This window comes from Pseudomyrmex gracilis, unplaced genomic scaffold (genome assembly GCF_002006095.1).
Source record: "Pseudomyrmex gracilis isolate BER0280 unplaced genomic scaffold, ASM200609v1 scaffold_1127, whole genome shotgun sequence".
Classification (NCBI taxonomy): Eukaryota; Metazoa; Arthropoda; class Insecta; order Hymenoptera; family Formicidae; genus Pseudomyrmex; species Pseudomyrmex gracilis.
The window spans coordinates 3,219-18,025 of NW_018021711.1; the positions used below are offsets into that span (position 1 = coordinate 3,219).

The following is a 14,807-nucleotide window of genomic DNA, read 5'->3' on the forward strand; positions in this document are numbered from 1 at the left end:
TACATTATGCAATATAAAAAGTTGTTCATCTTTTTCTCTTAATCATATTCTCTCTCTCTTCTTCATATTCTTCATATTCTTCATATTCTTCATAATGTTCATATTCTTCTTCATATTCTCTTTGATATTGTTCTTTATATTGTTCTTTATATTGTTCATATTGTTCTTTATGTTCTTTTTTATATTCTTCTTTTTCTTCTTTTTCCTTCTCTTCTTCCTCTTCGTCTTTTTCTTCTTCTTTTTCCTCAGTTTCTTCTAAAATTTCTTCTGTAAATAATAAAATTCGAATTTTAAGAAATGTAACAAAATAAATGTATATTCTTCAATTCGTTCTAAAAGCACGTACTCGTTGGTAATGAACGCGTCATTTGATATGCTTTTTCTTCTTCAACTGTAGGATCATTGATTTCCATGACTTCCGGCCCGATTGAATACTGATCTTGGACGGGTGGCATTTGGGAAGGATTGTAATTGTACGCGTAGTGTTTGTGTCCCCAGCCGATGTATACATTGGCAAAACGTCTGCGTGCAACACCATTGAAATTATATTAGCGCAATTCCGCGCACATTAATTCTCTTGTAATGTGACTGCAGATCAGCATAATTTCCTCTATTACGTTTGCACGGACCGCAAATGCTCGCGATAGAATAAGATTATTGAATGTGGTAAGTTACGCATGTATACGCGATAGAATAGGGTTATTGAATGCGATGAACTTACGCATGTATTATACGATCTAAAGCGCATATAAACTGTATCCAATTTTACGCTATATTTTCCCGCGACAATTTATGTCAATGCAAAAATTATCTTTTGTGGCATAAACATAATTGTTTTTTGTTAAAAAAAAAGTGTGTTACACATACCGTTATTTCAAATGTATGTATCTGTTAAAAACAAAACGTAAAACATATCGAAATTTACAGCAAAATTTAAATTTTATTGCGCAATATCGAGCGTACTTTCCAGCGGCGAACGCAAAAGCTCCGGGCCAGATGTTAGATTTGACAAAAGCTACTGCAGTATCTGATTGTACATAAGACGATTGTCTGACAGTCCACGGTATCACAAAGTCTATAATACCGTCTTTGGACAAAGAAGTCAAGAGAGGCGGTCCTCTTTCTCCAATAATCTCTTTCTTCACCTTCTTGACTTCTTCTTCTTCTTCTTCTTCTTCTTCTTCTTCTACCTCTCTTCCAACTTCTGCCTGCGTAATTAAAGCTTTCTGTCAGGCAACTTGAAGAAGTGCCTTCGCGCGTAATTGCGTGTGAAAGACAATTTTACAGTTGTGACTAAAATATTCAATCAACGTCTACAATTACCTTCTTTACTTCTTCGGGATTCCACCAAATAGTTCTTCCCTGTTCCAGAATATAAGGGCTGTGATGACACCAATTTGACATAGACGGATCTACGAGATCTTTGATCGGTAGTGGAGTGTAATAAACATTTTCTGACAGCTCTCCTCGCGCTGTCTGATAGACAACTGGTGTGTAAATAACAAAAAAAAAAAAAAAAAAAACAATTTTGAATTCTGTATAATTGTCATAACAATGCAGAATTTTTATTGTTAATTAGAAACCTAAACTCTAAGGGACTAATTATAAGTTTGTTGTGATCTCGTTTACTTTCTTTTCTTTCTTCTTCCATCACTTCCTCTAGTTTCTCGACTTCCCCGTCGAGTGTGAAGAAGCCGATCGGAGAAACATGAGTAGTCGCGCTGATCCTGGCAATTTGTGCGCGAAGGTAATTTTTCTCGGTGCCGGGAAACGGCGGAAAACTGTGTATCTACTTCGCAGAAGTGAAAACAACAACATAACAACGTCGAGAAAATGAAACAATGATTAAGCTGAGTTTTAAGTTCGAAACTCGGCTCGGCTTGCCCGATGATTTACGCCAAGTTTAACCTACTTCGCTAATTCGTCTGATTGTCGAGAGACGATTATTCTTACGTGTAATTAACGTGCTATACATTTTTCGTGAGCGCGCATGAATTTTTACTTCCCTTCTTCGCGTTCGCCTGTTACATTACGTTCCCGCGAAAAATATTCCGACATTGTCACGCGTGCCGTTCAGATATTGCGAGTAACAAGGCTGTATGTGGGTTAGCGTTATAGATGCGTTATGCGAACGTGTTCGCAAAATAACGTGTGCGCTCTAACCTGGGGCTCCTTCATTAAAAGGCATCACGTACCGGTGTCTCCAAGTTTCCCGTGCAGTATCGGACAATCTGTCGTGCAATTACTATCTGCTGCGGCGTAACCGCCGGAAGTTCGATCCACTCGTCCAACCCGGGCGCGTTGCATACAAAATACACCTAAATACCGTCACCGTGAGCTTGAGAGCAAAGGGATTGCCCGAAAAATGCGCGACGTGACGCGGCTCGAATATTAATTCGTTACGGCCGCGTCTCCATTGAGACGTCGAGTGTGATAGACCGGTAATTGAGTGCCTTCGCGCACCTTTTTATTCAGACCGCTCCCGATTCTCTCGGCCGGCACTTCCGCCGGCGGCCTCCACGGATTAACAGGCAACGGCGGAAAGACAAGCTCCAAAGGCTTTTCTCCTCGTGCGGGGTCCTCGCGCGGGGTTTCCGTAGCCCCGACGGTTCTCTTCACGGCTTCCCTCTCGGTTTTTGCATCGTTCTTCTCTCTCTCGACTCGAACTTTTTGTATATCAGCTTCTTCTCGCTATATGTTTTTATACAATACAATATTATTCAAAGATCTTTTTCGAACTTCTGCTTATTCATCGTGTCGATTTTATGCGCAATTACGGAATTAAACTACCGCGCGATGTATTTTTTTGTAATTCGTATTTTATCACGCGTTTTAAAATTTCACCTCTAATCTTCGAGCGAGCTCGTTCGGCTGAAGTTCGGCCTCCACCACGTAATAATTTTTGGGATTTCCAAGTATTTTACCCCAAAATCTGTGAGATACGAGTTAAATGCGGATAGAGATACGTGTCAAACACACACGTACACCTAGGTGTGTGCACAGCGTGAGATACTCAAATTGAATACCTAATGTTTTCAAGCGGTATTGCGGAGGCGAGCTTTCGAATCGATAAATTAAGCAACACCATCTCGTGTCGCGGCAATCCAATACCCGTCCGTTCGAAGTAGAACAAAAGATCCAACATGTCGGGGCACCTCTTTTTCCTATCGACCTCCTCCTCGTCCACCATTCTCTCCTGCTCGCCTTCGTCAATCTGCTTTACGCTCTGTCGTGATTGCAAGAAGATTGAAAGGCAAGGTAAAACGAGGAGAGGAAGAGAGACAGAGAGAATGAGAAAGAGAGAGATTACAGCCTGCCTCGTTTGCGCCATTTGCATGTTATTTATCCGAAGGAAACTCGGTGTGTGTATCATGAGTTTCATTATCTGTTACTTGTCAGACCGCACCTGGAAGAGCTTAATGAGCTTCTTGGCATCCTCGTATTGTACGGGTGGTACGTACTGATCCCGGAGATGATCCGTCTTACTCTTAAACCTCTCTTCTTTCAGCTTTCTGCTGTACTCCTCAAAATTATCGACAGCGTTTCGCGGTCGTTCGGCCAGAATTTTTGCTAAAAGCTCGGTCAAGTGATCGTATCTAAACAAAGACGTGGATATCTATTGAAAAAGCTCAAAATAGAATAAATTAATCATTTGCGTGCTTCTGCATTTGATTTGACATTGCTTGTTGTTTTTTCTTTTTTTTGCTTGGACATTTTTCAACGTTCTTTTACGCTTCTAAAAAAATTTCTTTTCAAAATTTACGCCGCGAGACGCGATAGCTTTTGCGGCAGTCACGTTAAATTGAGCGAGAAAGATATGCACGATATTAAACATAAATGAACGTACATATGCAAAACTGTAGATCAAAGAGAATACAATTGCACGGCTGTTATTGTAAGAACATTCGCGCTTACAAGCTGTCACCCGATTCCGAGCTGTGCTCCTGGAGAAATTTCTTCGCGCGTCGGACGTCGTGTTCCACGCTGGGAACATCATCGGGGAGTGCCTCTTCCACGTTATAAGAATACGCCATATTCTTATTATTTTTCGCGTCTCGTCATACAGAAGCCAGTTCGCGAAATATTGCACGCGACGTCACATCGCCGGATATTCAGTAATGTTATCGCAGTAACGTAACCGCTACGCAAGTTGTCATCGTTTGGTAACTTATATCAGTGCCAACTTTTTTTTTTTAATCGACGCTCTTCATCCGTTTCTGCCGTTCGTCGCCATCCTGTGTCGCGTTTAAATCAGCGCCCGCGATATTGCAGCAGTTACAGAAATACAAAATCTTATCTGCTGACCCGATTGTGTTTTAACATATATCCCCCTCATCCCACTCTAATCAGCTTTGTTAATAGCAGTTAGAGAGAAAGAAGAAGAAGATAAATACCACCTACGCATTTCTATCGAATCAGAACCCCCATTTCCGAGCGATAATACAAATAACATTTAATTAGAGTGAGCAAAAATCAGAAATAGAAAATCGCGAGATACCACAGCGCGCGTTATATAAATATAAAAATGTAAGAAATACATTTTTTTTAAATAGTAGCATGTATATAATTTTTTAATACGCGAGTTTAATACGCGTTTACAATATATGCTTATTAACTTTAGTTGCATTATTTAAATCAGGTGTTGCTGTGTATTTAAAAAAAAGAAAACATATTATATCGTATGTAATTTTTTCATGTTTAATTCACACGATGTCTTGCGTGAATTAAACGTGAAGAGAAAAATATGAATGAACTCTCTCTTAAATGTAAAAGTGATTTAGTAAAGATGAATCGCGCGAGCACGCCTTCTATCTGCTTGCATCCTGGAGCGTAGTTATCGGGTGTCCTAAATATGACGAACGCTTCTCGAGGTCACTGGCTATTTCCTTTGACGCCCACCCTCTTTCTATACGCGTAGGACACGTGTTCTGTCTTCAAAAAAAACCCTCGTGGTAATAAATGTCTGAGGTGTTCCGATCAAAAAGCTTTCGAAAATTTATTAAGTCTTCGAAAATAGACACAAACGAGATGAAGAGGATATTTTTGCTCCTGTGCATCTTTTTACTTGAGAACTATAAGAGAGAGAATATATATATATATGTTGTATAATTTCTATTTCTTTCAAAACAGACAAATACAGTAAATGCGTTTTGTTTATAATTTTGACCTTGTCTGTCTGTTGTACAAACTAATAACAATTAGTGTCATTTATTTCGTATTGTTCTGTGTTTGATCCGAATTTACCGTGAAGTCACTGCTTGTCACTCTACTGCGTGTCTTCTAGACTTCTCGTGTAATTTTGTATACATCACGCTTGCGTGACCAGTATAGACTATTATGCAAATCGCGTCTCTGTAATGTCGATACCTATTTGTTGATGCGGTCGAGTCAAACTAAACGGATCGCCTGTAAATATAGAATTGTTATTTAAAAATTCTAAACAATCGTCAGGAAGGAAATATAAAGACACGCGTAATAAATGAGACAATGTTTTTTTTTTCTATAATTTCAATTTCTCATCGATAATCTCTATCGATTCTATGAGTTCTATAACACCGCCGGTTTTAATATGTTCGTTGAAATTTTCTATATCGGCACAAATCGAACGCACACAGCCACTATCGCGCTACGTTAATTACAATTCGTTGCCATCAACAAGATAGAATTATTACTGTGCCATATTCGTGGCCGAGGTATTCGGCCGAGCACGTGGCAAGCTACAAACACACTTGGATCGCAAACACACCGGGATTTCGTAATTTCAGGAGTTATAACAGGTGGTGCCTGGCGCACGTACCAATCACACACGTACCACGCCGCCGGCGTGGCGTCCAAACAGGCCGGTTTTCGGGGAGAGAGAGAGCGAGAGAGAGAGAAAGAGAGAGAGAGAGAGAAAGACCATACCCAGCTGCGCGTCACACTCGGTATTCCGCTCGGCACTCCAGTTGCTGCATAATACCGTGTAATTAACAAAATGGTATGCCGATTAATAAAACTGGCGAGAGGCGCTCGCCCGATCAACGCCGGATCGGGCTTGGCATGTATCGGACGGACGGTGGATTCGGAGCAGAACGGATTACCTGATTCGCCGAAATTCAATAGCCGCGCGGCCGTTTGACGCGCGCATTGTTCGCGCGACGGCCAGATGCGTTAATTAACAAAAGGCCTTTAATGTATGAGCGTCTATCGCAGACGCGATTTTCGGCCGATAACGATGATAAACGAGTCCGGATAATACGACGATCGCTTGCTCGGGTAGCAGAATAGCGTAATAGTTCGATATGTACCGCGCGCGGTACACTTTTCCTCTTTGATTTCATTTCCCGGCAGCAGTTGCGCACTGTCAGCGTGTTAGTCGAGCAAACGTTGTTTTAAAGCGAATCTATTAATTAAGCGAATATAACATGTGTGTTAACAGCTTGAACGTTTTTTAAAATGACAGTAGTAATTAAGCAAATATACACGTGTATTAATTTTTAACCGAGAGCGAAATTTTCCTATCACTCTACTGCGGAATTTGTTTTACATATGTACGTACTTATTACCGATACTTTAATTAAAAATGATACCGATCGCAAACGAATTCTACATAAAGATTCTCACACGGTTATTATTTAAATTATTTTAAACTTTTAATATTAAATTAAATAACTCCGAGTCACATGTATATGAGATAAGTTATTATTAACTCTTGGAAATCAAATTTTTATATCTGCTTCTAACTTAACAATATTAACGCTGCAACATGTTTATTAACAGCAACTTTATTATTCAAAAAAAAAAACATTTCATGAAAAGAAAGATCTTCCATTAAAGGTAATCTAACTATCGGAAATATTATCCAACTATCGGGAAATATTTTCTCTAGAAATCTTTTAATGTCCTCCTGATTAACCAAGGAAAGGAGAGGAACGTGCCGTAGTTTATTAAGGAAACGAGTCTGAAGACACTTTTTTTTCTAACAAAAGTAAGATCTCCGGGATTTTTTTTCGCACTTACGCTTCATTGGCGATACGTTTGAAAGAGAGCGAAAAAACGATAAATTCGTTAATCAGACGGCATTGGACGCATTTCGAATGTGGACGAGCAGCGCCGGAGTTGGTGCCCGTAATTTGCGGGGGCGTTGGAGTATGAATGAGTAAGAAAGTTCTCCCCACTCTCTCGTCTCTCCTGCCAAGCCATCTCGTTCTCTCGTTCGGCCACCCCGTCTCTCACCAGCCCTACTCGTCCCCCTTCTCTCTTTTTCTCCCGTTTCTAGTTTCTTCCTCTCTTCCACTCTCTCTCTCTCTCTCTCTTCTTCTCTTTCCATCGCTTCTCTTCAGCCTCCTCTTCCTTGCACCCACACCGCACCGAAAGCAGCTCGTATCGGGGGTCGGTTCTCTCTCCCAGTTCCGCGCTTCTTTCGGTCAGTTTTCTCCCGTGAGTTGCACGCGCGCGTCCCTTCGTGAAGACCGGCTTCCGTGTCGTATACTCTTCGAATTCGACAGCCGCGAGAAACAGGACCAGTAGTGCCGGGATAAAAAAATAAAAAAAAAACGACCTCTCTCCATATCCTGGATTCCCGCGGGACGGGAGAGCCGCACTGTTCATCATGCACCATCGACTGTCAAGGTATTTTTTGGCACAACAGTGAAATTTTTGTTTTCACTGAATTAATACATTAGTTATTTATTGTTTTTATCGACATGTTTCTGAACACGCGCGCGCAATGGTTTTTTTGTCCATTCATTATGGAGTTGACAACAGAATAGATTTCGTATAAAACAGAAGCAATTGTATATTGTGAGCCTACTTTTTTTTTGCAGAGATAGTAAAACCTTGTATTACAAGTGTCTTTTAGATTCTTAATAGAAGCACGTTATCTCTGCGAAAAGTTCATGCATTGCCGAATAAGCGACAAAGGACAGTGTCGTAACTTACAGGAAAAAGTATCGCGGTGTCGAAAAGATGAATCTCCGGTGAATAATACGCGCGACTCAAAGTCTTTTCACTCAAGAGACGGAGAGAATTGCTCTCGCTCTCTTTCTCTCTCTCTCTCTCTCTCTCTCTCTCTCTCTCTCTCGGACAGGTACTCTCGCAGTTATTAAAACGATTTAGTACGAAGTGCGCGAGTTTACGTCTACTGGATCTTATTATTAAAAGTTCCACTTCTCCCTCGTCTTGAAATCGTCCGAACTCCGGTAATGTCATCCTATCTTGAAAGTGCAGTCCAACTTCTTCGGTGGTAATTACATGGCACTATGGTGGAAGAGAGGATTAAAGACAAATGCGTTCGACATGGCAACTGAATGAATTTTTTTTGCGATGTGTGTATCACAAATTTTTTACAGACAAAAGTGGCCATTCCATATATTTTATTCTTGAATTTTATATTATTAGTAAAAACCTCCTACTGCTTTCTGTAAGAAAAAATTTATCGCGTCTCTGTAATTCTCAATCTCTTAGCGAATAACTATTGTATTTTCGTAAATTAGAAGTTTTTGGAGATTCAAATAGAATTTGGCAAAATTTCACCTTCACATTTTGCTCTCGAAGCGTTGCGACTTTAACGGGCGATTCCACGCTTTCTTCGTCATGTTTTTACATTAGACAAACAAACATCTTATAAATGTTTTAGCACTAATTCGGATCGGACGCGATGTTTGTATGTTATCCCGTCGTGAAAAGTAATTTCAGCTTGTTACTATAATGTAAAGGCGAAGCGCGCGTCTTACATTATTCATCCGCCGTTTCTACGCGCTACGCGGCATCGGCCGATCGCTCGTAAATCGCTCGTTCCCGACCGCCCCCGATTCACTTTTCATTAAGACATCCGCGGTCGAGTGAATGAACGAATGAATGGATTTCCAGAAGCCTCGCGAGACTTCGATCTTTCCTCGACCTTGGGCCTACCACTAGACCTACCAACTTCCTGAACTTCCCTTTGGAATTTTTTCGTACCTTTTTTTTTTTTGTTTCTCATAAAAGCTATAATCAGTACAAAAACCCGCGTCACATCGAGGAAATAATTCAGAATGAATTACATTAGTGCTCGTCATATATTCATGCGTAAAGGAACCATATGCGAGAGACATGGTCTGTATGATCGCATTTCGTGAGGAAGTCCGAACAATTTCGTCTCTCTAAAATTTCGCGCATATCGTATTTGAGGCACGTAACAATTTCACATCTAAATGTCTGTCGCACATTTTGTTTTATTTGTTTGCCCTACATGTCAGTTTTTTCAAATAAATAAAATAACAAAAAGGACAACATTTTGATTAAATTCAATAAAAATTAATTGTCATTCTTGTTTATCTGCGTCTTCTGTAAAGAGGAAGCTTATGCACACAGTTAGATTTAACACAGTGGCGTTGATACACGCGATTACACATGAATGTTTTTTTTCAACGTCGTGTAGTTCAATTACCGACACTATCCGGCGCACTTTGTGTTTCTTATCTCGAACACGCATGTGTTACACTGAGAATGTTGTTCGTTCGCCTCGTCTCAAAGAAAATGATGCACGTTCAACTGGAACGAATTATTTTCTCGAGTTAAATCTTACGTTAAATAAAAAAAAAAAAAAAAGAAAAAACACAATCTCCATTCTCTTTTTCTGATGTAACACAATTGCCTCACACCTTACACGTACGCAACCGTATCCGTATCTCATAAATTTTCTGTCACGCAAAAATAAACATTCCAAGTCATGAAAAGTAATCGTTATGCAATCGCGTTGAAACCTTGAAATCCGATAGATAGATTTTATCGGCGAGAGAAATCGAATAAAAATTGCGCAAACTCGCATTATTACATGAGTGCAAGAGATATTGTGTGTATTTTAACATTGCGAGTTTATCAGCCAAAAATTTAACGAGGTGCACACACACACAGCCCCCTCGCGGTGGGACAAGGGGGGAAATTTGCGGCACCGGCTTCGGAAGGCCGCAGGCCCGGTGGTCCATGACCGGTCGACGCAGCCTCCTCCCGAGTTCCAGAGAGAATCGGAGTCAGTCAGTTGCCGACTCGCGTCCGCGGAGGTGGTGCACGTTATCGCTCCTTCGGTTCCTTTCTCCGAGCAGAGTGTCGAGAGGGGTTTTCCGGCTTCTACGTCCCGGGGCTCATCCTCATCGGGCATGACGAACACCAGGAACACGTGGTTAGTCGATAGATTTCTTTTCGCCGCTTTTTGCCGCCGTTCTCGTCGCGCTCCCTCTCTCTCGCTCTCTGTCTCTCTCTCTTTCTCTGTCTTCCTCTCTTTCTCTTTCTCTCTCTCTCTCTCTTTCTCTCTCAGTGATTTCCGATCGCGTTTCACGACCGCGTAACAAACGTATATCCGTTTCATTGTTAATTTTTTTTTTTTTTTTACATTAATCTTTTTCTTGCATTTTTTTTTTATGTAATCTCCATTTCATCAACTCCCGTTTTCCAGCTATCTTAATTAGTCCGGTTTTATGAAGCGCAAGGATGTACTTTGTTAGAAAATCTTTCAAAGGGAGCTTTAATTAAAGACTCGGACGGGTTTTTGCGCGCGGTTTGCTCGCTTTCTGTCACGCCGCTGGATTTCGAATATTGAGTGTACACTGTATAATTAGCAATTATATGGTTTATGTAAAATATGAGATTCGCGTGTACAAATGAAAGGTTTGTCGACGCGCTCTCTTCGCGTCTTTTTCACTTCATAAGTTTTGTAAACTCGACGGATTGGCTTCGAAAAATCACGCAAAGAGATTCAATATTTGAGAAGTCATAATTGCCGTGTACTTGAGCAAATGAGCTGTCACAAAAACCTACAAAGAATCACTTGACAATGTGACATTCCAATGTAATTTTTTACTATAAAAAATCGATATTCGAGATACAAAAAAAAGAATTGTAAAAGAAATTGCGCGTAGTTTTTAAATAAATAAATACTCTATTTATTTCTTAATTACAAAATATGCTGCACTACGCCCACTATTCAATTTCTACTACACCACCAAAATCCGGTACATGCGATAAATATGTCACTTCGTGCCGTGACTCCGATGCATATCTGTATGAAATAACGCCCACGCTTTTGTTAGAAACAGAAAAAAATTTGGAACGCTCTTGTTCGTCGCTATTCACATCGTATCTCTTCTCCGTGCCGTTTATTGTAGTTATAGAATTTAATAATACCAGCTATTTTTTTTTTACTTAGTAGAAATCACTCATGCGTAATTACTCAATTTTTGTTTTTATACGTACTTATTTAATGTTTTACTTTGATAAGTAAATGATTTTAATGTTAAGTAAATGAATTTAATGTTTTACTTTGATAACATAAATAATAATATCTATACGTGATTGTATTTATAGATTGAATATTTTTTATCAATAGTTTTACTTAAAACAATTTGAAAGATTTTATTATTTCAAGATGACACTTGTTGCAATAGAATTTACATGTCATACGTCAAAACGCGGACGTAACAGTAACATTTACTTTGTGAAATTGTATTACTCTAGGTATGTAACTTTCATATCAAATACTTTCAGCAAGAGAGAGAGAGAGAGAGAGAGAAAGAGAGAGAGAGAGAGAGAGAGAGAGAGAGAAAATAAAGTTGCACAAAAAAGAAAAACTTAAAATATTATTATCAAATTGTTAAAACAAGTTAGAATTAACACAAGAATTCGTATTATTCGGCACCCAACACCTAAAATCTATCGATCGGAAGTTATCAAATATGGCAGTACAAAAAAAGTATGAAAAGCATATATATTGATGTGTCGATCATAACGTGTGATTTTAAAGTTCTGATAGTTTGCAATGTTTGCACAATTCCATTCGCGTTTACGTTTGTGAAACGACCGATGAAATTCTCGTCAAAGTTTCAAAAACTGCTTAGAGAGTTTTCTAGACGCTCAGCACGAGCAATCTAAAGTGAATATAATTCTTATACTTGTGACAAGAAAATTTGAGATTAACATTTAACAATTGTAACTTAACTGTTCAACAATTGTATACACGACTGTTTTGATTATTTTGGATATTTCCTCGGTAAATAAGATTTGTTATTATTATTATTATTATTATTATTATTATTATTATTATTATTATTATTATTTTACGCCGGTTGAAAAATGCGTAAAATTACTTATTACCGCGGTACTTGATATTCGGGCATCGCGAAAATGTAACTTCAAGTGTTGTGGTAGAGCCGGACGGTAAAGTGCCCGGTAAGTGGACGGAAAGCGCCGGACTCCCGTCGTCGGAGTTATTTTGCGCAATGACTATTGTAATTAATTCTCCAAGAGAGTTTAAAGGAGAGTTTTGTATATTCTCGAGATACACGAGTGTGCATTCAATGCGCATATATTCGGATTAAATTTAATTTTGCTCGATATTCCACAACAATTTTTGTAAATTACACTTCTCGTTACTTGTCACATATTTTGACTCATATTAGTCCATTTCTTATCAGTTGAATATCTAAAAACTCGCGGATATATTTGTTATTGCGGTTATCGAAAATAAAGTTTCTTTTTACGTTTTGATCGATTACAGATGTGAAAATTCCGATAAAAAAGTTCCTGCTCGCTTTTAGAGGAACCGGCTGTATACTCGCTTCTTCCGACACGCACTCATACCGTTTCAGAGACACGCTGAGAAACAGGAGACGGGTTGGTCAACATGTGTGCCTTCCGCGCGGCTGGGCTCGTTTGTCAAAGCAGTCCGGAGAGCCTCATATACTAGTTCATTCTCCTAGTAGGCGAGAATTGCGCCGTTTTTAATGGCAATTTCATGTAATCGTACAGCGTTATTGCGCGAACGCAGCTATCATTAACCTTTCACTACTTTACGCGGCGTCTGACAGGTGCCACATTTGTTCGGCTTGTTTTTCTTTTTCCTCCCCGCTTTCATTCCCACCGCGTACAAATGTAAACTCCGGATTTGCCTTGCATTTCTTACATTTATCATTTTAATCTATATTGCATAATTACAGATCGGACATTTGCACATGTGCGTTTTGTAAAACGTGCGTCTTGGATTGGAAACGACGCTTTGGCAAGAAAAGATCTTTTCTACGAGCGCGAACGAGAGAAACTATACTCTCGGAGAGCGACAAACATTGCAAGAAAATCTTTTGTTGAGAGAGAAACGCAATTCGCATACGTATATTATATATTGCAGCAGTATCTCTGCTCTTAGAAGAATATTATTTCAATTTCTTAGGTTTTTTTTACTCGCGCGCGCACACATTTCAGTTATTTAATATTTAAATAGACGAGAAATTGATAGACGTAAAATTGATAAACCTTAATTTACAATTACAACGTTTTTCAAAACCTAATCTCTCTTCGAGAGACGTTCGTTAGAGATGTACATACGTGGGCATGAACGCATTGCGGACGCACCTGATTAAATTGCATGAATTGTCGCATATTCGCGCGAGTCACGAAAGTGTAATATCTTCGCCTTCGATTTACGGTTATAACAGTACTCCACCTGCGCTGCGGGTACACATAAAGGGTTATTGTAGCGAAGCTTACAGGTACTATCCTGACCAACCGCTTGGCAGGACAATGGCTTATGCTAATTCCCCGCCGAGAGTCTATGTAGACGTCGTCCTTCCGCGAGTAGACACTGCATACGGAATAAACGCGCGTGTGTAAGCGCGTTGAAATTTAAAATTCAACCGTCGCGTCGTCACGCTTGCAAACGCGAGATTTAGCATTTTGTGCTCGCGAATTGTTTCACCCTCTGTAAAATCACAACTTGTCCTCGTCGTCGAGACGAAAATACGCTGCGCCAGCATCGTTTGTTCTCGCGTCTCCTCTATTTATTTTACTCTTGCTTAATCGCATTATGTACATTTATATAACTCGTTTGTGTTTGCGCAACTTAATTTAATTGATTCAATCGGTCGAAGATTTTTCGCGTGTCTTTCTTTTTATATACGCTCTATTAAAAAATTCTTCGGATTTTATATCGGCTATTAACGTCACTATATCGAATATTAAACCCCGTGTCACATTTAAGACGGAAGTGCATACCTTCGCGAAGCATATCTTTACGCGCTGACGCATCACAAAGCTTATCATTCGTGCGCGCGCGACTCGTGTACGAGAGGTAAACAACGCATGATACTGCCAACATTCTAATCTCTTTTGAGACCCGAGAAACACGAGAAGCCTATTTGAAACACAACGAGACGAAAGGCTCGCGAGCTCTCGTCGAATAAACAATTTCACGTCCAACAAATACTCTGTATTTCGACTCTCGATTACTACGTGTGCCGTACGTATATTCGCTCGCGGAAATTCCCAACGCGAAAACCACTCTGTCAGGTTGCGCCGGCGGTTGTACCGGTGCAGACAATCCCGCATTTCGTGGCTTATTTTGGCTCCTCTTGGGGAGAGAGAGGAGAAGAGGGAGCTGTTATTTCTGTTCCATAAGTTAATACTCCAGGGTTCTACCACCGCGCGAACCTTCTCGCTCACCGTTTCGCCCGCCCGTTACGTCGTTCCGAAACACACTCGAAAGTATTACGGTTTTGTTTATTGTTGGACGTTTCCGTTTGTGCAAACGAGATTACCGTAGCGCTGCCACGAAAGTTACATCGCGATGTGTTACTCGCGCGCGCGTGCGCGCGCGCTTTTCTTCAGCGCTTCTCGCGATACGAGGAAGACGTATCGCGCGCGTCCTGTGCATAGACTTATATATAAATAGACCCAGCGTTCTGTGAGAGGAGTTGTCCGCGTCTTCTAAAGGACGGAACGATATGCATCCAGGTGCTGTCTCCGTCGCTCCGCCGGTCTGGAGGGGGAACGTCGATGGATAACGTTGAAGGAAAGCGAAC

At 40.2% G+C, this 14,807-nt stretch overlaps 1 protein-coding gene across 1 annotated transcript; it reads right to left on the reverse strand.

The window, feature by feature from the left end:
- Positions 1–237: 237 nt before the first annotated feature.
- Positions 238–4,143, reverse strand: LOC109861895 (radial spoke head protein 6 homolog A; the record flags this gene model as incomplete). Its single annotated transcript, XM_020441737.1, has 11 exons — positions 3,916–4,143; positions 3,407–3,596; positions 3,027–3,226; positions 2,845–2,932; positions 2,464–2,691; positions 2,196–2,318; positions 1,630–1,789; positions 1,324–1,487; positions 964–1,208; positions 347–522; positions 238–267 (listed from the first exon to the last, which is right to left on the reverse strand). Coding segments are annotated over exons 1-11 (1,723 nt in total), but the record flags the coding sequence as incomplete, so codon positions are not given.
- Between the last annotated feature and the right edge of the window lie 10,664 nt (positions 4,144–14,807).